Source organism: Erpetoichthys calabaricus, chromosome 16, assembly GCF_900747795.2.
Source record: "Erpetoichthys calabaricus chromosome 16, fErpCal1.3, whole genome shotgun sequence".
NCBI lineage: Eukaryota > Metazoa > Chordata > Cladistia > Polypteriformes > Polypteridae > Erpetoichthys > Erpetoichthys calabaricus.
The window spans coordinates 49,519,185-49,543,290 of record NC_041409.2 but is presented as its reverse complement, the minus strand read 5'-3'; the positions used below and the strand labels follow the sequence as shown (position 1 = coordinate 49,543,290).

Here is a 24,106-nt window from a genome sequence, read left to right as displayed (position 1 = left end):
TATTTCCATCTTACATCATTACAACATACAAAAATCACAAATGCAGAGTATCACAGTGAACTTTTATTTCTCTGTGTACATATTTTGAAACATTTAGAGCTTGCTGAATTATACAAATTCAAATTGACAGTCATGTTGTGAAAAATGCTGTTGAAAAAGTAACTGACCCCTTCACATGACACACAGTCAATACCTGGTAGCAGCAGTCTTTGCGGCAATAACTGCTTGCTATCGCTTTGGATAGCTATCTACAAGTTTAGCATATTATAGCTATGTGCAATATAGACCTTAAGTCAACCAGTGCAATTTGTACATTTAAATAGTGTAATTTGTATACATAACAAGTGCAATTTGTATATTTGTACTTTTATTACTTTTCGGTTTGTTATTATTTTCTCCCTTCTTGTCTTTTTAACTCTTATGCCTCACACTGAGTCGACTGCATCTTCAATTTTGTTGTTCCTTTGTAAAAGTGACAATGACAATAAAGATCTACAGGTATCTATCTATCTATCTATCTATCTATCTATCTATCTATCTATCTATCTATCTATCTATCTATCTATCTATCTATCTATCTATCTATCTATCTATCTATCTGGATGAAGGCCATTTTTCCCATTCTTCCTTGCAAAATTGCTCCAGCTGGGCAAAGTTTGAAGGCTTTTTTTGTGAACTTCAATTTTGAGATCATGCCACAAATTTTCAATCGGATTCAGATCCAGACTCTGGCTAGGCCACTGCAAAACCTGGATCTTCTTTTTGTCAAACAATGCTTTGGTTACTTTTTCACAGTGTTTCAGGTCATTGTCCTGCTGAAACTGGTAGCGTCGTCAGAGTCCTAATTTCATGGCTGACGTTTGAAGGTTTTCTTCTAAAATCTGGATATACTTCTTACTATCCATTCTTCCTTCAATACGGACACAGGGCCCAGGGCCTGCCCTAGAGAAGCAGCCCAAAAGAATGATGCCCCCCCCCCCCCCCCCCACCATGCTTGATGGTAGGTATGGTGTGATTGGCATTGGTAGTCCTTTCCATCTGCCAGACAAACGCCTTTGTGTTGAGGCCAAAAAGTTAAATTTTGGTCTTATCAGACCAAAGTACATGACTCCAGAATGCAGGACAATTCTCAAGATGTCTCTTAGCAAATTCTAATCAAGCTTTCAGATGACATTTTTTAGTAGTGGCTTCTTTCTGGCAAGTCTGCCATACAGCCCCTCTCTGTGCCAAACCTTCGATATTGTAGTCTTCTGCACATTCACTCCAGCTGCAGATACTGAGCTTTGCAGGTCACTGAGAGTCACCTTAGATTTTGCTCTTACTTCTCTGACTAGTTTTCTTGACATTTTCTTTGTTATTTTAACAGGGTGGCCTGATCTAGGCCGGTTCATTATGCATTCCAGTTGTCTTCCACTTCACTAAGATGGCCTTCACGGTGGACGCACTGAGGCTAAGAGGCTGGGCAATCTTCTTGGCACCATTGCCATCTTTAAACATCTTAATCACAGTGGTTCTCAAGTCATAAGAAAGTTCTCTTGTCTTCATTTTTGTCAGTTCTTGAGGTTTCACCAAATAAGCCACTTGTACTGATTTCTCAGTTGTATGTTCCTAAGAACTGCCTAAACAATCACTTATAGACCAGTCAATAAGCTAGAGGATGAATGGCTTGATTGTTTTCATCCTGTTTTCATTACCCTTATTGCATTGTTAACAATCATACAGTCTCCAAGCTCTTAGAGGTCGAATACTTATTCAAAAGCAGAGTTCACTGATTAGTTCTTTATCGTTGCAGCATAATTTGCTTTTCAGGATTTTTTAGTGAAAATTTATTGTCCAAGAGGCCCTCATTTATATGTAACAGTATGAAACTGAAGATGCATTTTCAAAGAAAAATATTACAGAAAGTTTATACTTTGTCTAGGGGGTGAAATACCTTTTCAAACCACTGTAATTTCTGTGCATACTGTCTTCTAATTATCCAGTATGATCGTGTGTATAAAAATATTCAGTAAATATTCAAGTGTGGTACTAAATTCCATATGAATGTACTGTATAGGACTTGAATGTGATCTATTTTTAAACTAATTTGCGTCAATGTTTTCACAAGCCTTGTCTTCTCATTACATGATCCTTGAGCTCATCTGAGCATATACTTTTCACCTTGAAAAATCGTCTCCACATACTGTAACTGACATTATTGAATGTGGATGGCCATATGTGAATTGCTATCTATGACAACTATACAATAATCACTGAAAAATTTCACACAATCATCCAGTCTTTCACAACGTGAAACAAATAATTCAAAGTTGATTTATAACTGCTACAAATCACAACTCATCATGATATAGGCCTGAGTAAATGTCCACTGAGAAGAATCAGTGAAATTTACCAGTTACTTTTATTCACTTAAAAACATTATCATAAATTTTTTATGACAACAGTCTCAGCAAGAGCAACTCAGCATGGGATATAAAATCGACAGTTGGTTTGTGGCATCTCAGCTTGTTTCATCCTGGCTGAGCTCTTTTGCATAATCTGTCTTTTTCATTTCCCCAAATATTGTTTTATCATATGTGCACACCAAAGAAGTGCATGACACTGATTTTTTTCAAAAAGCTAAGGCTTTGATAATAAATGCTATGTAGTGAATTCAGTTCGGATCAGATTTGTTGTGATGAGGGCAATGTACAGTAACACTTTTGTGTGAACATTTCCTCAATATACACCACACTGCCACTTAATGTAATTCTCGCTCTGTAAAATATAATAACACAGAATATAATAGGTGAAAAGTAGCTCATGCCACAATCACCCCAAGTTGTGTGTTCTGTGGTCCATGATTTCAGTTAGGTAAAACCATATATAACATTTAGGAATGGCATTGCAATGCTTGCATCACATGCTTGGAGTAATTAGCACACAGCCTGCACCAGTTTCTATTTGGAGAAAAGAGAAGACAGCAAAAGCAGAAGTGGCAAACCGCAGGTGATAACCACAATGCTGGAAGATAGCACACTCACAGATAAGGCAGACCCAACCATGTATGAATATGTACAATAAATAGTGGGTTTTCTTTGCTTGATACTGACATGTATCTAAGATTGCACCAAAGCTATAGCTGGAAAGACTGACGCAACATGGAACCTAAATGTATATGAGACATCATTCAAGGGGAAAAAAGAAAAAAAGATTGGAGCCTGCATTTGCCATTAAACTGCTGTAAATGAATGTGATTCAGGTATGTGTGCCAGCGTTGCACATAAAAAATATGGTTTGTTACACATGGCATAAGAAAAAAAGTTATAATCGGAGAACTTTTATGCTACCAGCGCTAGTGCATTGGATTGGATTGTGTAGACTCACAATAGTTTAACAGCAGAAGGTTTCTCACATCAAATGATTTCTAGGCATGCAAATGATTTTGCTATTGTATTCAGTTCAGTTCATTTTTGTGCTGCACTCTTCACTGAGTACCTTTTAAAGAAGAACACTCTACAGTATATATATTGCTTTTAATTCATAAAAATTTTTTATTTTAAAACATAGTTTAAGGTGACAAATTAACATATACCATGATTTTTAAGACATAATATGAACTTAAATAAGCATTTTGGGAGTCACTTCATGTGCGTATGTTGAAAAATGTAATTTGCTAAAGCAAAATCCTAAATAGATGTATAAAATAGATGGATTAATTATGGCTGACATGTAAAGATGCCAAAGAAATTCTTTCAGAAACTCCAGAGAACATCCATCCATCCATTTTCCAACCCGCTGAATCCAAACACAGGGTCACGGGGGTCTGATGGAGCCAATCCCAGCCAACACGGGGCACAAGGCAGGAACCAATCCCGGACAGGGTGCCAGCCCACCGCAGGACACACACAAACACACACCAAGCACACACTAGGGCCAATTTAGAAATGCCAATCCACCTAACCTGCATGTCTTTGGACTGTGGGAAGAAACCAGAGTGCCCGGAGGAAACCCACGCAGACACGGGGAGAACATGCAAACTCCACGCAGGGAGGACCCGGGAACCGAACCCAGGTCTCCTAACTGCGAGGCAGCAGCGCTACCACTGCGCCACCATGCCGCCCCCTCCAGAGAACAAGTGGAGTTAAAACAGGACTGGAGAATCTGTGTTTTCTACCTTTTCTTTTTTATTTTACTTATTTAAATGTGTTACTGTAACAGACATCACAATTAAGTGAGTTATTAAATTTAAAATTAAATTTTATTAGTTTCCTCCAAAAAACACATTGCAACAGATAATACAGTACTCTTAATTTTGCTGTATAACATAAAGCTTTATTGCTAATGATGTACAAGAGGAGGTCAAGTGGAACTGGAGAAGTGAGAACTTAGAACAGGAGCAGTTTGAGCTAGTATATTAAAATACAATAAATATATAAACCTGTGATTTTAGCTGCAAAACATAGTAGGCTGACAAAATCATTACATTGTTAGAACAAAATCTACCGGAGTGACATTATGCAAAAACAAGTGGCTTTTTATATTAGGCCGTGCTAATATCTTTGTTTGGTTTCATTTGGATTGGGTGATTTGTTTTTGACCTGTTGCCTCCACAGATTTACATCTTCACACACACACACACACACACACACACACACACACACACACACACACACACACAGACTCAATGCCAAAATAGCCAAACCGAGTTCAGAGATGCCCTAAACGTGTAAATCTACTGAAAGCATGAAGTCAAAATTTTCATGCCACCATAACACTTTTCTTATATACGTGCAGAAATTAAAAATGTATTATTCAGCACAAGAACTATACATATGCAACTCCTCTCCATTTCTTTTTCTACAAAACACAAGCCCACTTTCACAAGTTCTCGTTATTCACTCCTACTATGGAAAAATCTATAAAGCATTACAGAGCATGGAAATGCTGATAATTCTAGTGGAGTATGCTGGAGGTCTGACAATAAACCATTCATTGGTGATCTTGTTCTGAGTTCAGGAGGGAGACCAACTGAACATGACAGTGAGACAAAGTGCCACTTCAGGGTGCATGAATGAGGAAGAGACGAACAACAACAATGACAAATTTTATTTCTATAGCACATTTTTATACACAGGCTGTAGCTTGAAGTGCTGACAAAGAAAAAAAATAACACGAAAAGAAAAAACAAATTAGAAAATGACAAAAATAAGAATGAATAAATACTAACAATAATAGATAAGCGTATACCAGTATGCACTTACATAACATAAAAATACAAGTAATACAAAAAGAAAAGTCCTTATATAGGACTTATAGGACCCTTTTGTCCTGTGGGACCCTGGAGGCAGCTGATAGGTACCGGCAGGCCAAGCGGAATGCGGCTTTGGTGGTTGCTGAGGCAAAAACTTGGGCGTGGGAGGAGTTTGGGGAGGCCATGGAGAACGACTTTCGGACGGCTTCGAGGAGATTCTGGTCCACCATCCGGCGTCTCAGGAAGGGGAAGCAGTGCAGTGTCAACACTGTATATGGTGGGGATGGTGCGCTGCTGACCTCGACTCGGGACGTTGTGGGTCGGTGGGGGGAGTACTTCGAAGACCTCCTCAATCCCATTAACATGCCTTCCAATGAGGAAGCAGAGCCTGGGGACTCAGAGGTGGGCTCCCCCATCTCTGGGACTGAGGTCACCGAGGTGGTCAAAAAACTCCTTGGTGGCAGGGCCCCGGGGGTGGATGAGATACGCCCGGAGTTCCTGAAGGCTCTGGATGTTGTAGGACTGTCTTGGTTGACACGCCTCTGCAACATCGCATGGACATCAGGGACAGTGCCTCCGGATTGGCAGACCGGGATGGTAGTCCCCCTCTTTAAGAAGGGGGATCGGAGGGTGTGTTCCAACTACAGAGGGATCACACTCCTCAGCCTCCCTGGAAAAGTCTATTCAGGGGTCCTGGAGAGGAGGGTCCGTCGGATAGTCGAGCCTCGGATTCAGGAGGAACAGTGTGGTTTTCGTCCTGGTCGCGGAACAGTGGACCAGCTCTATACCCTTAGCAGGGTCCTGGAGGGTGCATGGGAGTTTGCCCAACCAGTCTACATGTGTTTTGTGGACTTGGAAAAGGCATTCGACCGTGTCCCTCAGGGAATCCTGTGGGGGGTACTCCGGGAGTATGGGGTACTGGCCCCCCTGATAAGGGCTGTTCGGTCCCTGTACGATCGGTGCCAGAGCTTGGTCCGCATTGCTGGCAGTAAGTCGAACCCGTTTCCAGTGAGAGTTGGACTCCGCCAGGGCTGCCCTTTGTCACCGATTCTGTTCATAACTTTTATGGACAGAATTTCTAGGCGCAGCCAGGGCGTTGAGGGGGTCCGGTTTGGTGGGCTCAGGATTGGGTCACTGCTTTTTGCAGATGATGTTGTCCTGTTTGCTTCATCAGGCCGTGATCTTCAGCTCTCTCTGGATCGGTTCGCAGCCGAGTGTGAAGCGGCTGGGATGAGAATCAGCACCTCCAAATCCGAGACCATGGTCCTCAGCCGGAAAAGGGTGGAGTGCCCTCTCAGGGTTGGTAGCAAGATCCTGCCTCAAGTGGAGGAGTTCAAGTATCTCGGGGTCTTGTTCACGAGTGAGGGAAGAATGGAGCGTGAGATCGACAGGCGGATCGGTGCGGCATTCGCAGTAATGCGGGTGCTGCATCGGTCTGTCATGGTGAAAAAGGAGCTGAGCCGCAAGGCGAAGCTCTCAATTTACCAGTCGATCTATGTTCCTACCCTCACCTATGGTCATGAGCTATGGGTAGTGACCGAAAGAACGAGATTGCGAATACAAGCGGCTGAAATGAGTTTCCTCCGCAGGGTGTCTGGGCTTTCCCTTAAAGATAGGGTGAGAAGCTCAGTCATCCGGGAGGGGCTCAGAGTAGAGCCGCTGCTCATCCGCATCGAGAGGAGTCAGATGAGGTGGCTCGGGCATCTGATCAGGATGCCTCCTGGACGCCTCCCTGGTGAGGTGTTCCGGGCACGTCTAACCGGGAGGAGGCCCCGGGGGAGACCCAGGACACGTTGGAGGGACTATGTCTCTCGGCTGGCCTGGGAACGCCTTGGGATTCTCCCGGAAGAGCTAGAAGAAGTGGCCGGTGAGAGGGAAGTCTGGGCATCTCTGCTCAAGCTGCTGCCCCCGCGACCCGACCTCGGATAAGCGGGAGACAATGGATGGATGGATGGATGAAGTCCTTATATATAGAGTTATGTAAGTTTGTAATGATATGCCCAATGCTATGGTCAGATGGCCAGGGAGGATAGAAAAGAATTAAAAATAACTCAAGAAGTGCAACACTGAAGAAAAAAAAAAAAAAAATCTGCAAGGTTTCAAGGAACAACAGACCACAAAGCAACTTGACTGAGGATAAGAATGATTTTTTTTTTGTGTTGGCCCAAAATCACATGAGGAATGCCTCAATGGGCTTTAACAGGACCTATCTTGTGACAGCCCCCCAGCCTTGACTCCCTAAGAAGACAAGAAAAAAACTCCCAAAAAAATACCCTTGTAGGGGAAAAGAATGGAAGAAATCTTGAGACAATCAGATTTAAAAGCAAAATGAACATCCACAGTAGCAGCTCTGAGTAGGGTACATAATTGTAATATAACAAATGTTCAGCATTAAGTTTAAAGTTTGGGGTATTACTGTCCTGCCGAAAAGCGTGTGTAATAAATGAAACCCAAACTTATAAAAATAAACCTAGGTACCGATTTCTAACGAAAGACCAAAGTCAAAGTCGAAAACAATGGGCAAAAAGATCAAAGCAGATAAAACACGTGAGAAGCATTACAACAAGAGATTTCAGTGTTTTTGTAGGATTCTTGTATTTTCAAATACCTTTAATCCCACTGTTCCGATTAGATAGATAGATAGATAGATAGATAGATAGATAGATAGATAGATAGATAGATAGATAGATAGATAGATAGATAGATAGATAGATAGATAGATAGATAGATAGATAGATAGATACTTTATTAATCCCAAGGGGAAATTCACAGCATGAACCTGTGGTTCATGACCCCAGAAGCCACAACCCTAACAATGCAGGAAGCCAATGATGGCTCTCAAAATGGTGGCAATAGAAGGTCCTAAAAAATAGCATCCAAATGAACTCACGTGCATCCCAATCATGACAATTACTAACATCTGCAAATAGTATTAGGGTGTTGTACCGTGTTAACCATTATGGATGTGGTGAGAAGTTAAGCAAGATCTTGAATGAAGAAGGGGCCTGAGTTGCCTCAAAAGCTTGCATATTGTAATCTTTCTAGTTAGCCAATAAAAGGTGTAATTTTGCTTAACTTCTCATAACATCGGCAAATAAATGTAGAATGTGTGGATTGCATGTTTATACGCTCTGCCTTTAATTTCAGCTTTAAGTTGTTTTCAGTACTGGAAGAAATATGAAGCAGTTCTACCCTTTTTCTGCTTGCCAAAAAAAATACAGAAAGAAGAACATTCAAATCAGCACAAATCTAAAGGTGGGCCGTGGCTCCCCTGAGCTAAAGACTTGCTCACTGCCTGTTATGTGGGATTATTTTTCATCTGTTTTTTTGCCATTGTTAATATTGTTGCAGAACCTCTCTCTCTCTCTTTTTTTTTATATTTATAATGCCACCAAGTCCCAAACCCCAGACACAACTCCACAGACACAAGTACTGGGGATCTAAACAAGCATCTTTTTATTAAATAGCATACCTTCTTTTCACACAGTACCATCCTTCTTTTCTCTCCCTCTGTCTTTCCCTCTCTGCTCCACTCCTCCCAGGCGAGTGCTGTCTGTGTCCTCTCTCGAATCCCACTCTCTGGGTGAAGTGGAGGGCTCCCTTTTAAGCCACAATGAACATTAACTGGTAAATATGGGAGATTATTTGTGCCAAAATGCATTATCCATATTCCAAATCTGATGATTCAGAGCAGGGTCATGAGCCAGCTGGAGCCTATCCCAGCAAGCACAGGGTGCAAGGTAAGAACGATCTGTGGATAGGATGCCATCCCATCACAGTTGTGAACACACCCACCATACACACACACACCCACACACGTGCACACACTAGGAGTGATTCAGCCCCACCAATCCACCTAATTTGCATGTCTTTAGACTGTGGAAGGAAACCAGAGGACCAGTAGGAAACCCAAACAGATAATGGGGAGAACATGCAAACTCCACACATAGACCACCTATAGAGCAACTATTCAAAACAGGAATAGATTTCTGAGGTGCATCACTGCCTATGGAAATGCTTAGTTTAAGCTTTAGTAAGGCTGAGAGAAAGAATTTCTAGGTGTGTGGCGCAAGGATATGATGATTTTTGAAAGCATAGTATGAAAGGTCACTTAAGTACCAGTGAAGGAATTAATTAGTTAAAAATGAAATAATTAAATTCAGCTTATTAACCTTGCCTTAAACAACATTTTAAAAAACAATGTATTTCAAATGAACTCCAACATTAACAATACATTTAAAATACTATGGTTTCCATTTAACAGTTTAATTAACAGAAAAAAGCTAAATTATTCCTAAAAATTATATACACTGTGTATTTTATGTGGGTGATAGGATAAATCCTGTTGAATAATTCAGTGAGCAGTACAGTTTCAAATGATTAACTCGACTGACTAACACTGCATGTGCTGCATGTCTACTGCTTGTCTAACCCTTTTCATATTTTCTGGTGTTCTTGCAGTTCTCAGTGGTTTAAACAACGTGTCTTTCACACTACCAGTAGACTGATATTTATCAAACTGCTTTAAAATAGTGTTACATGAAGGAATTCTTCCTCACCACAGCTTGTTAAACTTAATACAAAATCTCCTTTGCTCCTCAGTTGAAGATTTAGATTCAGTGTAGCTTATAAAGGTGAACATGTTATGAGAGACCAGCCAGTTGTTAATATTCACTGAAATTTCATTTAGTATAAAACACTGCTATGGTACTATATATACCCCCGCTCTACTGACTCACCCCTCACAAAACCCCAAAAGTCCTCTTGAGCTGCACTTGTTATTTTCATGTCAACATTTCAAACTAGCACCATGGTCCCTTCACTTCACAAGCTTATCTGTCATTCATTTCCTTTTCTCTCCTGAATTCATATACTGTATGTGTCTTTGCTGTCAATATTCTCAGATCCATTGTATCACTGGTTCCAAGATGGATATTGGGAATGTGTATTATATTTTAATGCCATACAAACAAAAGCTCTTTGGGATGCATCAGCGGCATTGTTTCACATCCTGCACTCCTGCAAATAGTATGCTAAACAGCAAGCTGTCTCTCACATGATACAGAATTAAATTCACTTGGACAAACTTGATTAATTTTACCACATAATAATGTGGCTGTCGCTGCCCGATCTGTGTATGCATGTACATGCATGCGTAGAACTTTTACTGTTACAACACTGCCCAATCCGCGCTCCTTATTTTACGTCATGAGTCCCTGTCACTGCCTGAAGAAACGAGAAGGGTATTGCTGCAGCCTGGAGAAATTATGAGTGGATCTAGGGAGCAGGATAAATGTCAATTCAAATTGACCTGAGTGAATCATATTGTTACTAGTGCAGGACTTCAGCGAATCATGTTGTTTGGAAGAAGCACTGTTATAAGCAAAAAAGGCTGACATCATTGTGCATGCCTCTGGGCTGACTGTCCATAAACAGGCTTACAGGGAACACATGAGGGCGTATGCAGAAGCTCTGAAGGTTGCACGGTCCAAGTTTTATTCCACCATCATCAGAAATGGCTCCAGGAACCCTAAAAAACTTTTTTCAATTATAAATCATCTTCTCAAACCTCCTTTACCTGCCCATTCTGAGACCACCGATGAGAGGTGCAACATGTATATCAACTTTTTTAAACAAAAAGTTGATAATATCCATTTGCGCCTCTCTACCAAGGATATCTTGCCCTTCCCAACTGTTGACTCATTGTCTGAGACTGTCCAGCCTCTTTGCTCTTTCTCTGTTGCCACACGAGAAGAGGTGGAGGATGTCATCAGGAAAATGAAACTGTCTACTAGTTCCCTGGAACTTTTCCCCTCACTCTTGTTGAGGGCCAACATTTCTGCCGTCTCTCCACTTATCCCCAGGATCATAAATCATTCCCTCCTGGCTGGCCATATTCCTTCTGCACTAAAAACTGCTGTCATCAGACCTCTACTGAAAAAATCCACCTTGGATCCTGAAGTTCTCTCAAACTATAGGCCCATCTCCAATCTTCCATTTCTCTCTAAAGTTCTGGAAAAAATAGTTGCAGCACAACTACATGATCATCTCAAACTGAATAACCTGTTTGAAAAGTTTCAGTCTGGTTTTCGCCCTGGCCATAGCACCGAAACAGCCCTGGTCAGGGTCACCAATGATCTTCTGATGACGGCAGATACTGGTTCTTCTTCACTACTTATTCTCCTTGACCTGACAGCTGCTTTTGACACAATAGACCATAACATCCTTCTTCACCGCCTGCAATACACTATTGGACTCTCAGGAAATGTTCTAAATTGGTTTACATAATACCTGACTGGCAGAACTGAGCATGTCGCCCTTGGCAGCGCAAAGTCCCACACCCACAACGTCACCTGTGGTGTTCCACAGGGCTCTGTGCTGGACCCTATCCTTTATCTCATCTATATGCTCCCCCTTGGAATTATCATTGGCAGACATGGTTTATCTTTCCATTGCTATGCCGATGACACTCAGCTTTACCTCAGGACTACTCCCACCTCCTCTGCTGCTCCTCTGCCAACATCTACATTGACTACCTGCCTGGAGGAGATAGAGGCATGGATGAGGCTCAGTTTTCTTCAGTTGAATAGATCCAAAACAGAAGCCATCTTAGTTGGTACATCACATCATCTCCGCTCTTCTACCATCACCAGTATTACTTTCTCTGGCCAAAATATTCCTCTTTCCACATCTGTTACTAATTTGGGTGTTAGAATGGACTCCCAACTTACTTTTGACACCCACATCAAATATCTCTGTAAGTCATCTTTTTACCATCTCAAGAACATCGCCAAACTCCGCCCATTACTCACCTGGCAGATGCAGAGAAGCTCATCCATGCCTTTGTTTCTTCCAGGCTGGATTACTGTAATGCGCTCCTCATTGGGATTCCTGGCAAGAGTATCCAGAGACTCCAGTATATTCAGAACAGCGCTGCCAGGATCCTGATGAGGGTGCTGTGAAGGACAGCCGGGTCCCATGCCCGGCAGGGACGCCCCTGCTGCATCTGTTCCGGGGGAGCCACCATGGGCAGCTCAGTACCTCCCCCGGGACGCTTGGTGGCAGCCTCCCTGGTGGACGATGATTCCCCAAACTGGCGCAAGGCTCCATGGGAGATGGAGTCCTCCACAGCCTGGTTGGGGGCTTGGATGGCCGCCAGGGGGAGCTGCATGGACTTTCCAGCCCAGCTGGTCGACTCGTCAGCCCCACCCGGAAGGTCAATTAAGACCAGGTAATCAAGCACCTGGAACGCTTCCGGGTGGGGTATAAAAAAGGCCAGCCACCACCACTCGAGAGAGCCAGAGTCGGGAGGAGGAGGACTAAGCCTGAGGAGGAGTGGTGGTGCTGAGGTGGATAGAGAGTGTAATTGTGAGTGTATTTGGGACTGTGTTGGGCCTGTGGGACACGGGGAAGGTGTGCCCCACGGCTGAAGAAATAATAAAGCGTGTTTTATTTAAGTACGTGCCTCTGCCTGAGTCTGTGCCGGGTCGGGCGCTAAAAAGCGCCTTTTACAGTGCGAAAGCATGATCACATCACCCCAATCCTGAAAACCCTTCACTGGCTCCCTGTTTCATTCAGAATAGAGTATAAGGTCTCCCTTCTTACCCATCAGTGCATTTATGGACATGCCCCTCTTTATCTACAGGAACTCCTTACCCCTCATACCTCCTCGCGCTCCCTCTGCTCTGTACACACTAACACCCTTCAAGTCCCCAGAACTAAGCTCAGCAGCATGGGTGACAGGGCGTTTTCATCTGTGGCGCCGAGGCTGTGGAATGCCCTCCCTGATTACCTGAGAGCCCCACAGTCGACTGAGGCCTTTAAGCGAAACCTAAAAACTCATCTTTTTAGAAAGACATTTTGTTAAAGTATTTTATAGATTCTTGTGTTTTTTATTAATCTTTTTTTATTCTGTAGCACTTTGGGATTGCTAAAATATAAAGTGCAATATAAATAAAATTTATTATTATTATTATGCATTTTAGCACTCTTGTGGAGATGTACTGAATTGATTTGTTTGTGCTTATGATCCACTGAAAAGAGTTGTTCATAAAGACTGTAAAATGTAACACATTGTCATGTAGAAATGTAGTGGAGTAGAAAGTTAAAAGTATCCACTGCTAAATATACTTAAGTAAAGTACAGATACATGAAAAAAGTAATTGTACTTTACTTTCCACACCTGGTTATGGTGGTTGCGTGGTTACTGGTTACACGCAATCTATAGACATGATTTAAAATGCAACACACTTTTAAACTGCCAATAAAATTGTGTGCCAAAATGAAAAGCAATCCATTGTTCGGTTGATATGTTTTTGGTTATGACACAATCACAAATAAAACTGACTGCCTACAACTGTTGGGATGTGGTAGAAAGACTGGAAGACCCAACCCATGTAGAGATGGGAGAAAACATGCAAACTCCTTATTAGTCTCACATGACCATATGAGATGCTCAAATGAGAACACACATCTCGGGACAACCCATTAAAAAGTGTGTAGTGAATAGTGGTGAAATCCTGCACTGCAAAGACTACACCCCAATTTCTCCAGTCCATTTATTTTATATCGCTGCCGGAGTTCCAAGGAGAGAGAAAAAGAGACTGAACAAAAGACTTGACACTGAGAAAAACTAAAACACTCAAAGTGTTGTTATTAATTCTGGAGCTCAGTAGCACAAAGTAACTGAAGCTTAATAATTAAAGAGCACATTGTAATGAGCGCTGTGACAGCAGAGACAAACGGACACACACACATGTAGACCAGCGCAGCTACTGAGCTCCACACGTTTGAGTAGTGGCACTGTCTGCCATGATATCTTTCTGTCATTTCAACTATTGAATTACTGTATGACATAACAACAGCAAATTGAGTTTAGATAAGCATTGTGTTCAACACAGAACAGCAAGTTTGCATTTCCAGTTAGACACTAATGTTAAATTTCTTTAGTTATTCATTTTAAATATGCATTCAGGAGGTGGGTGTCTTGAGCCTTATCTGTGCTTTCGCTGGTGTCGTTAGGCAGATTTGTTGATTTGGGTGTTTTGAGTACTGAAATCTGCTTCTTCTGTGACTCTCTCTTAACGGCAGTCCTGTTGACAGGTGTGACACACCACTTACCTCAAATGCATATTTTCATTAATATAGCCACCAATTCTTTCAAGTTTATATTGACTCCCACACTATCAGCATAATGCTGAACAACAGAGAGCAAACACAGCACCTGTGACAACGTATCGTTCAAGTTTACTGTTCGTCCATTGATGCCATCGAATGCCAACATATAATCTCATGCTACAGAAAGGTTTTTTATCTAGAATCAGGTTATGTTTATTTTTAAGATGTGTAGTGTGCTCTCTGCATGTGCAACACACATTTATATGTCTATGAGTTTTGCTTTTAGGAGACTTTTCGACTGTAGACAGTTCATCGTAAACAATCTTGCTGTTTGTCAGATCAGGATAACAACAGCATATCTGATCTTTGCAGTTCAAAATCCCTACCCCTGCGTTGCGTGCCACCGCCATGAGATGTTGTGTCTATAAATGTGATACTCAGTGAGTTGTCTAATGGTTCCCACCCAGTTTTAAAGAAATTTTACTCAAAGTTGTCCCCAGTCGTAGCTATTATACATCTGGCTTCAGAAAGACTAACTCTTCATAGACAACAAGAAGGTACTTGATTAAAATCCAGGATGCTAGATCAATGAGGGTGCAAGCTAACCACTGCACCAAAATACCACATGATTGTAAAACTTAAGGAGAACCTGCCAAATTCTGTAACTAAATGTTATATTGTCATATGTCCACAAGGTGGCAGTACTGGATAATGAATAAAAATGTTAAGAAAACGGAGGACTAAAAAAGCTAGACTTTAATGGTGGTGTAATTCCTGAGTCACTAAAAGAAGTGTGCACAAGTTTACCTAAGATACCAATCTGCTACACTGAATTTTGCGTACATATAGCTGCTCCTCCGATCTGGCCCTTTCCTTCCATGAGGACCCATTTTCTTTACAACATCAGCAGTCAATTAAGTTTAATTTTACAAAGCACTTTCAACAGCATCCTCTGTCACAGGTTGGTTTTGATGTTAGTCTGTGCAGTAATACATGAACATGATTATAGAGTAACAGGAAACCAGCTGGCTAGCAACTGAGAAATATTACTTATTATTCCCAGTGACTATTTAGTGGTTCTTGTGATATCAGTTCATATATTTTAAGGGTGAATGAAAATTAAAATTTTTTTGCAATGAACTTTAAGTTCAAGGGGCAGTGTAAAATGGCTGACCCTGCGCTCTGACCATACTAAAAGGTCATACAAAAAAAACAATATATTACGTGTATCAAAAATAAAAAACAAATAGTTATTAGCAGAAGTGCAGCAGCTGTTTCTGCCTCTGGAAGATCCTCATTTGCCTTTAATTCTTATGCTTTCTTCATTGCAGTAAAGCCAACTGCCACTTTAACACTGAGCAATCACCTGCAAACAATATACATTGGAGACAGAGTGGCACTGGTCTGCCACATCAAGGGCAATTTTTCAGGTTGGCTCTACCGCTGGTACAAAGGGAGTCTGTACGACTGGGGAAATCAGATTGAAAATGTCACTGGAGACACTTACTTCATCCCGACCCTGACCCAGTCTGACAGTGGACACTATAGATGTTACTCCCACAGAAATTTCCATCCTTCCAGCTCAGAAATCAGCAATGACGTCATTCTGAGAGTTCAAGGTAAGTATGTGCCTAAAGGAGGGTCACTCGCTACTACATAGGGCAAACCTGGGGGGCTATATTTCTAAATAGCTGTTGTGTTGGTTCACAAGTACTGAAGGCTTGATAGTATTTCTTTATTAATTCTTGTGATATAATACAAGCAGATTCTAGTAGAACACTCCATACTTTAAGATGCACTTAGGTCATCAAGCTACTGCATGGAAATAATAAAGCTGAAAACGCCAATCCTTTGGAAAATTTATTAGGAATCTAAAGATGAAAAGACTTGTTCTTGTTAATCACCTCACAACTTATGAAGCTCTAGTTCTCTTGACAGCCGACCTACTTTAATTCTGGTCAAAGATCTTAAAAACAATTTTGACAAGAACAGGTTGCTCAACCGAGCACTGCTCATCAATCCCTAGTCACCCATTCTTTATGAAATCTTGACAAACTGAGAACTGAGTACTACTGTCCACCACACAGCTTACTAACTTGTTCCACATTATCTATGATTATCTGTGTGAATAAAAAAGCATCCCACTGGAGAACTCTTCTTTAGAGTAATTTCTGGCATCCACTCTAGTTGTTCCTTTTATAAATGTAAAAACAGCTACATTCAAAACATGATTGTTAGCATTTTCTGCCATTGCAAAGTTATGTGAAGTTGACTTTATTCAAAATGAACGTGTTTTAATGCTTTATGTGTCCTTTTCTATAGAACTAACAAGAACACAAATAATGAAGGGTTTTGTCAGTGTGCATCTTCAAAAAACAAAATTAAAGGCTATTTCTGGACTGATAAGAGAGGGGTGTTCAGGGTTAAGATTTTTCATTAAAATACGGAATACCAGAAAATGGTAGCCCTGAATGGGTGAAGACAAGAACATGGTCAGGGAGCATGTGAGAAAGATTTATTAGTGAATGAGCCTTGAAATACTAGGACATTGGTCAGTCTTTTTATTTTTATTTTTTATTTTATTTGAAGAAAATAACATAGCATCCAATCAAGTCGAACTTACACAAAAAATGACTTCAGAAAGAAAAAAAATCAATAAAATAAAAAAGGAAAACACGATTAAAAAAAAGACAGAATTCAAATCCAGAGGGAAAGAGAGAAAAGTCAAGAGCATGGGCAAAAATAGGAAGAAAAAAAGAAGGAAAAATGTCCATCCCCCCATATACAGTAAATGTTTATTCTAAAGTGTATTTACTTAAATCTTTCCATATATTTAAAACATTTTCAACAGATCCCCTAAGCAAGAATTTTATTTTTTTCTCATTTCAAACAGTACAGAGCATCAGTTACCCACTAACTTATACATGGTTGGCTGGGATTCTTCCAGTTAAGCATAATAAGTCTTCGTGCTAGTAGTGAGGTAAAGGCAATTACGATTTGTTTGTTCTTCTCCAGTTTAAGCCTGTCTGGGAGTCTACCAAACACAGCTGTTAATGGGTTAGGAGTGATTGTGGCACCAAGGTTGTCTCATAGGCATGCAAAGATTATTGTCCAGAATGATGTTAATTTGGTGCAGGCCCAAAACATGTGGCCCAGTGAGGCTGAAGCTAGATTGTAATGGTCACAGGTTGGATCTTGCCCTGAATACGTTTTGGACAATTTTAAACTGGATAAATGTGATCAAAGATTGATTTTAAGTAGAAGAATACTTTGCACAGATAAAGTCAGAGTGCCTTCCATGCATGGCTTCCTTCTACTCCTTCTCTGAGTTGTTAATTGAGAGATCTTTTTCAAACCATACTCTAGGGTCATTGAAAGAATATTCTTTGAGATGTTTAATATATTGTTGAGATGCTGTTTGAGACTTCAAGAGTGAAAAATATTTCTTCTGGAATAGAAATGGTTGGGAGGTGAGGAAAATAGGGCAGGTTTCTTTTAGTAAAGTTTCTGATTTGAAAGTAGTGGAAAAATTCTGTTGATGGGTAATTAAATGTGAAACATTACTGTTCATAAGATGCAAAGACATTATACAGTTTTCTAAGTGTTTTAATCCCAGACGTTTTTTCCTAGCATTAAATACTGTGTAGGTATCAGAGGGTAGAAAATGGTGATTACCATATAGAAAAGCAACAGATAAGAGCTTTTCTGTCTTAAAGCGCTTCCAACATTGGTTCCATATTCTGAGTGATTAAAGGACAATTGGATTATTAATATATTCACGATAATTTGTATTCACTGGGGCACAAAGCAGGGCATATAAAAAAGGACAACAAGATTTAATTTCTATTGCAGGCCAGGCTTATGTATTTTCATCAATTTGTATCAATGTCTGGGTCTTTGTAACTTGTATATTTGCCACCCAGAAATAAAATTGAAAGTTAGGTAGTGCCGTGCCACCTTCTGCTTTAGGTTTTTGTAGAGTCACCTTTTGAAATGCATGGACATCTCAAATTCCAGATAAATGTAACTATATTTGAGGTTAGTTTCTTATATATAATGATTTGTTAACCTCCTCAGTGTTAGACCTGAGTATCACTCAGGCTGTAAAAAAAAATGCTAGAAGTGTTAGGCCTGAGTGTCCCTCAGGTAATGTTATAGACATGTTTCGCGTAAGACCCAAGGTTTACTCAGGCTGTAAAAGTGCCAATAGCGTTAGTGCCAAGCATTACTCAGGCAACAGCATAGGTGTGTCTTGCGTAAGTGTCAGGCCTGAGAGTCACCCAGGCAACAATGTAGATACATCTTTTCCTAGCCTCATAATGGCATCTCATGAGAAATGCCTCCCATCAGCAGTGATGATGAAGTGAATCTGTCTTCAGGCAGTGAAATTGAAATGGTCAGTGAAACCAAAAGTGATTCTGGGAATCCGAAAGTGACACTCGCATCACTCGTACACATGCAGTGTGCTGTTCATATTATTATTATTATTATTATTATTATTCATTATTATACTTTCTACACTTCGGACTTTGTATTTTAGTGTTTTGCATGTTTTACAGTAGAAAGATGAGATTTCATAAAAATGTAATTTTTCAAGCCAACAAATGCAATGCTTTTTGCTTGTTTTTTTGAGTAAAAAAAAGTAATGCTAAATTGCTAAGGAATGTATATATATATATAAGGAAGCTCTAAACCAGAAACAAAAGCTTGAGAAGGATGTCCATCTTAATAGTATTGCTTCTCCCTGATAATGTGAGATGGAGGGTAGACCCTCTGTTCACATCTTGTTTGATTTTTTCCATGCTGATAGCAACATTGTGTTGAAAAAGAACTTTATGTTAACTTGTGTTGTTCAGTCTAACTTGATTGATATGGAGCTTTAACGATGAACTGAAATACATACATCAAATGAATCATTTTTTGAGTGCATTATGTCTGTTTTTAATCAGCTTCTTCAATCTTTAGTCAGAGCTCATACTGCACATTTCTAGTCACTCTTCTCAGGACTTTCCCTTGAAGTTTTACCCAAACAGCTTATTGATCTGTAAAAGCCAACAATTTTCAGTGAATTTCAGCAGGTTTCGCTACCTCTGCCTAAAGAAATCTCACTATGTTCAACAATGGTGCAATCCCACTGAAGAACAACAATGATCATTTGGTCTTGGATTCAACTACACTAATGACAGAGAGTTGCGATGTGTGTGTCTGAAATACCCATAAGCCATCATGAACATTTTGTATTGTGTCAGTTTCTAAACAATGTGGTTGAAGGGTAAATGGACTCAAGAGGAACTCCTTAGCTGAACTTTGTATTCTACTAAATCTAGTGAGGTGTTTGAGCATGTGGAGCAGAAATGTTGAGATTGAGTTAATGCTCCTGGCTCAGACCATCCTGGCTATAACATAATAATCTCACTTTAACCTTTGTGGTTTTTCCATTTAAATGTGGATTCTGCCTACTTCTTTGTAGATGTGTCTGAGACACAGACTTGTCTCCCAATGTGCATTGTCAGTGTGATTGGTATTGGTCCTGTGTGCCAGTTCCAGAGCTGTATGGTACTTGATGTTCCTCTCCGCAAATCTCATCAAAAGTCTGACTGGGCTACAACAAATCTGCTCTGGTAGGCTGAATCTCATTAGTCTCATAGGGCCAGATATGATTCTCAAATAACTATGCAAATCTTGGGACAACACATTAAAAAGTGTGTAGAGAATAGAAGTGAAATCCTGCACTGCAAAGGCTCCACCCACAGGTCTACTTCTAAAAACCTGTCCCCACAGTTCCTCTAGTCCATGCGTTATAAACCACTGCTGGGGTGTCAGGGAGAGAGCAAAAGAAACTGAAATAAACACTTGATGCTGAGAGAAAATAAACAGCTAACGTTGCTGTTATCCATTCAGGAGCTCTATTGCTTCACTATATGGCATAACAACAGCAAATCAAGTTTACTGTAGATAAACATTGTGTTCTGTGAATATACAACATGTTAAAACACTGGTCTTGTCCGTTGCAGGAGATGGCCATCTGAAGTGGAGCTCCATTAGCAGCCGTGTTATGTTTTCTATTATTTCTTATTATCCCGAGGTATCCTATATTTACCTAACCCGAGGAGGTTCTATTCCAGTATATGCAAGCATATATAAACATGGGTGGTAATAAAGGGGCTCAGAAAGAAACGGAAAAGAAACCTAAAGCTACATCCAAGCCTAGACAGGCAAGTCCAAGTTCAAGGTACAGACTTCCGGAGACTGACCTGGAACAGATAGGCGAAAGCCCAGACTTCTCGGGACCACGGTCCTCTGCATCGTCTCCAGTTGAGAGTGAAAATGGGAGCGAATGTGCAAGTGATGCAGGTCACAATAGCTTGCTGATTCCAGAAGATCACTTGAAACTAGAAAAGGTCTTGCAGTCCGCGCTTTCATCTACTCCTTGCGAGCCAGGAGTAATAGGGCTCGCCGCTTCACCTATAGTGCACAAAAGCAGAAATGATATGTCCAAACTGAACATAATGATCACTGAGCTCAAGCAAGAGTTAAAGAAAGAAATAAATAGCATGCTCAAGACAAACGAGAAGACAAGCGAGACGCTGCGGTGGGAGCTGCAGGAGCTGCAGCAGGATAATAAAGACTTGGAGAAATGCGTATATAATCAATTTGAGACGGAAGATGTTAAGCAGACATTCATGACTTGAATTGAAACAGCTGAACATTTAGCATCCACCGCATATGGAAAAGCAACAGCTGCGAATTTTGAATGCAAAAAACTCGGAGACAGACTTGCTGCTCTGAAAGATGGATGCAGAAGGAATAATATTAGAATCGAAGGTCTACCTGAGAATTGTGAAAGTCAAAACCCAGTGAAATTCGTAGCTGAACTATTCTCCAAAATAATTGGAGAGGACTTTAAATTAGACACCAACATAGCAGCAGCTTACTGCATATGGGGATCCAACACCTCTAAACCTATGACTTTTATTGTGCGCTTCGAGAAATTGCAATGTAAATTAAATGTAATGTCACGTCTCAGACAGAAACAAGAGATTATATTTGAGAAAGAGAGCAAGCCAGCTCTAATCTATCCTTTTAATCCTTATAATTATAATTACCAAAGTAACAATAGACTGGGATTTTGCATGTTCTCCCCGTGTCTGTGTGGGTTTCCTCCAGGTACTCCGGTTTCCTCCCACAGTCCAAAGACATGCAGGTTAGGTGCATTGGCAATTCTAAATTGTCCCTAGTGTGTGCTTGGTGTGTGGGTGTGTGTGTGTGTGTGTGTGTGTGTGCCCTGTGGTGGGCTGGCGCCCTGCCCGGGGTTTGTTTCCTGCCTTGCGTCCTGTGTTGCCTGGGATTGGCTCCAGCAGACCCCCATGACCCTGTAGTTAGGATATAGCGGGTTGGATGATGGATGGATGGACAATAGACTGCGTGGCAATAACCCCTGGGAAAATTGGAAATTGAGGTCAAAGCTCTCTCACTTTTGGTTAAGACTACAAAATGACATCAAAAATTTAGAACCAATGTCTCCAAGACGGGACAGTTAACATTGTGAGCTGGAATGTTAAAGGCCAGAATCATGAATTAAAAAGAAAGAAAGTTTTCTCTCACCTAACAGGTCTAAACGCTAAAACAGTATTTTTACAGGAGACCCACTTATTAAACAAGGATCAGTTCCGGCTGCAAAAAGACTGGACTGGCCAAATGTTCCATTCCAGCTTTGCAAAAAAAACTAGAGGTGTGGGAATTCTTATCCATAGAACAGTCTCATTTGTAGCATCAGATGTAGTATCTGATCCTGATACATGATTGTCATGGGTAATTTATTTATTATTATTTAAGTGATTTTGATAAATGTTTATGCACCCAATGTGAATGATAGGGACTTCATCCAAAATGTATTTGCATCCATTCCCAATGTGAACACTCATTAAATTATAATGGCTGGGGACTTTAATTGTGTTTTAAATTCAGACCTAGATAGGTCTCCTGGAACAGGGGCGATGACATCTAACACTGCAAAGTCAATTACACAGTTTTCAACTGACCACAACTTATCAGACCCCTGGAGATTTCTAAACCAAAACTCAAAAACATATTCCTTCTACTCACCAGTGCATCATTGCTACTCAAGAATCGATTATTTCTTTGTAGATAACCATTTCTTGCCTACGATTAAATCTTGCAAGTACGACGCTATTGTTATTTCCGACCGTGCCCCTCTGATCTTGGAGCTAAAATCATTATGCCCCACATACTCATCTCGCAGATGGCGTCTTAACCCACTTCTATTAGCAGACGAGAACTGTACAGAATTTATATCAAAACAAATCAGTTTTTTTTCTAGAGACAAACACATCCTCAGAGGTCTCTGCAGGAATACTCTGGGAAACCCTGAAGGCCTTCTTAAGAGAACAGATTATTTCATATCTTTCCCACAGAAATAAATTGGAAACCAAGAAGGTATCAAAGCTAACCAGTTAAATTACTAGAATAGATCAAGAACATGACAGGTGTCCAAGTGAGGCTCTTCATAGGAAAAGGCAGGCTCTGCATTCAGAGCTCAACCTCTTGACAACTAAAGAAACTGAACAACTCATTTTTAAATAAAGACATCATTACTATGACCATGGAGAGAAAGCTAATAAGCTCTTTGCTCAACAAATCCACAAGCAAGAAGTTCACAATACAATCCCAGCAATCACCAACACAAACAGAGACAAAATCATTGACCATAAAAATATAATGCACACATTTAGAGACTACTATAAATCCTTATATTCTACTGAGTTTAAAGAAGACAACACACAATCTAATGCATTTCTGGATACATTACAGACACCACAAATAGATACTCTTAGTGCAGAGCAATTGGATAAACCGTTGGCACTATCAGAATTACTAGATGCTATAAAGTCACTTGTGATAGGCTGCCTGGACACAGACAGACGGACACCATGTTTAAGTCCACCACATGTTTATTCGCCATATTTACAGTCCAATAAAGTGCACAACCCAGTGCCTCAAGCACCAAACTCCCCCAAAGTCCAGGCCTCTCTCAGTCTCTCTGCCTGCTCTTCAGGCCGCCTCCACTCTCCTGCACACAAACCTTGTCCACTCCTCACCCGACTCCAGTCCTTCTTTGCAGGGAGGTGGCCCCTTTTATAAGTGCCCGGATGGGCTCCAGGTGATCCCCGACACTCCCTAGACACTCCCCTGTGTGGCGGAAGTGCCAGCTGTGTTCCCGGAAGTCCTCCGGGTGTTCCCAGTCTTCTTCCCCCCAGCACTTCCTGGTGTGGCAGAAGTGTTGGGGTTTCGGGTCCTTCAGGCATAGGGGCGCCCCCTGGCGGAGATCACGGGCCCCTACAGGGTTGGGCTTCCAAGCCCTGCACCCGTGGCCCCTAAAGGAACAAGGGCAGTCTCCCTCTCGTGGTCTGGAGGAGGCATGAGCCCTCCTCCTGTCTTCCTGGGCGTCCCGGCTGGGTGCCACCCCCAGCCGTCTGCCACACACTTCAGAGTGGGAAAGCAGCAGACTCTGATGGCTACCGTGTTGAATTTTATAAGAAATTCTCCACTCAGCTAGCTCCCCTTTAATTAGCAACATTCACAGAAGCTAGAGACAATAAAATTCTACCTCAAACTTTTCGCCAAGCATTAATCACCATCTTTCCTAAACAAAACAAGGACTTATTACAATGTGCATCATACAGACCAATTTCACTTCTGAATAATGATGTTAAGATACTCTCCAAAGTCCTAGCT

General features: G+C 41.0%; 1 protein-coding gene across 1 annotated transcript in view; it reads left to right on the top strand.

Moving 5' to 3' along the window:
• Window positions 1-24,106, top strand: part of LOC114666488 (uncharacterized) — a 43,580-nt gene that overhangs the window by 8,627 nt on the left and 10,847 nt on the right. The window contains exon 3 of the mRNA XM_028821383.2: window positions 15,682-15,969. Coding sequence (XP_028677216.2) covers window positions 15,682-15,969 — 288 coding nt within the window. The remainder of the gene's footprint in view (window positions 1-15,681; window positions 15,970-24,106) is intronic.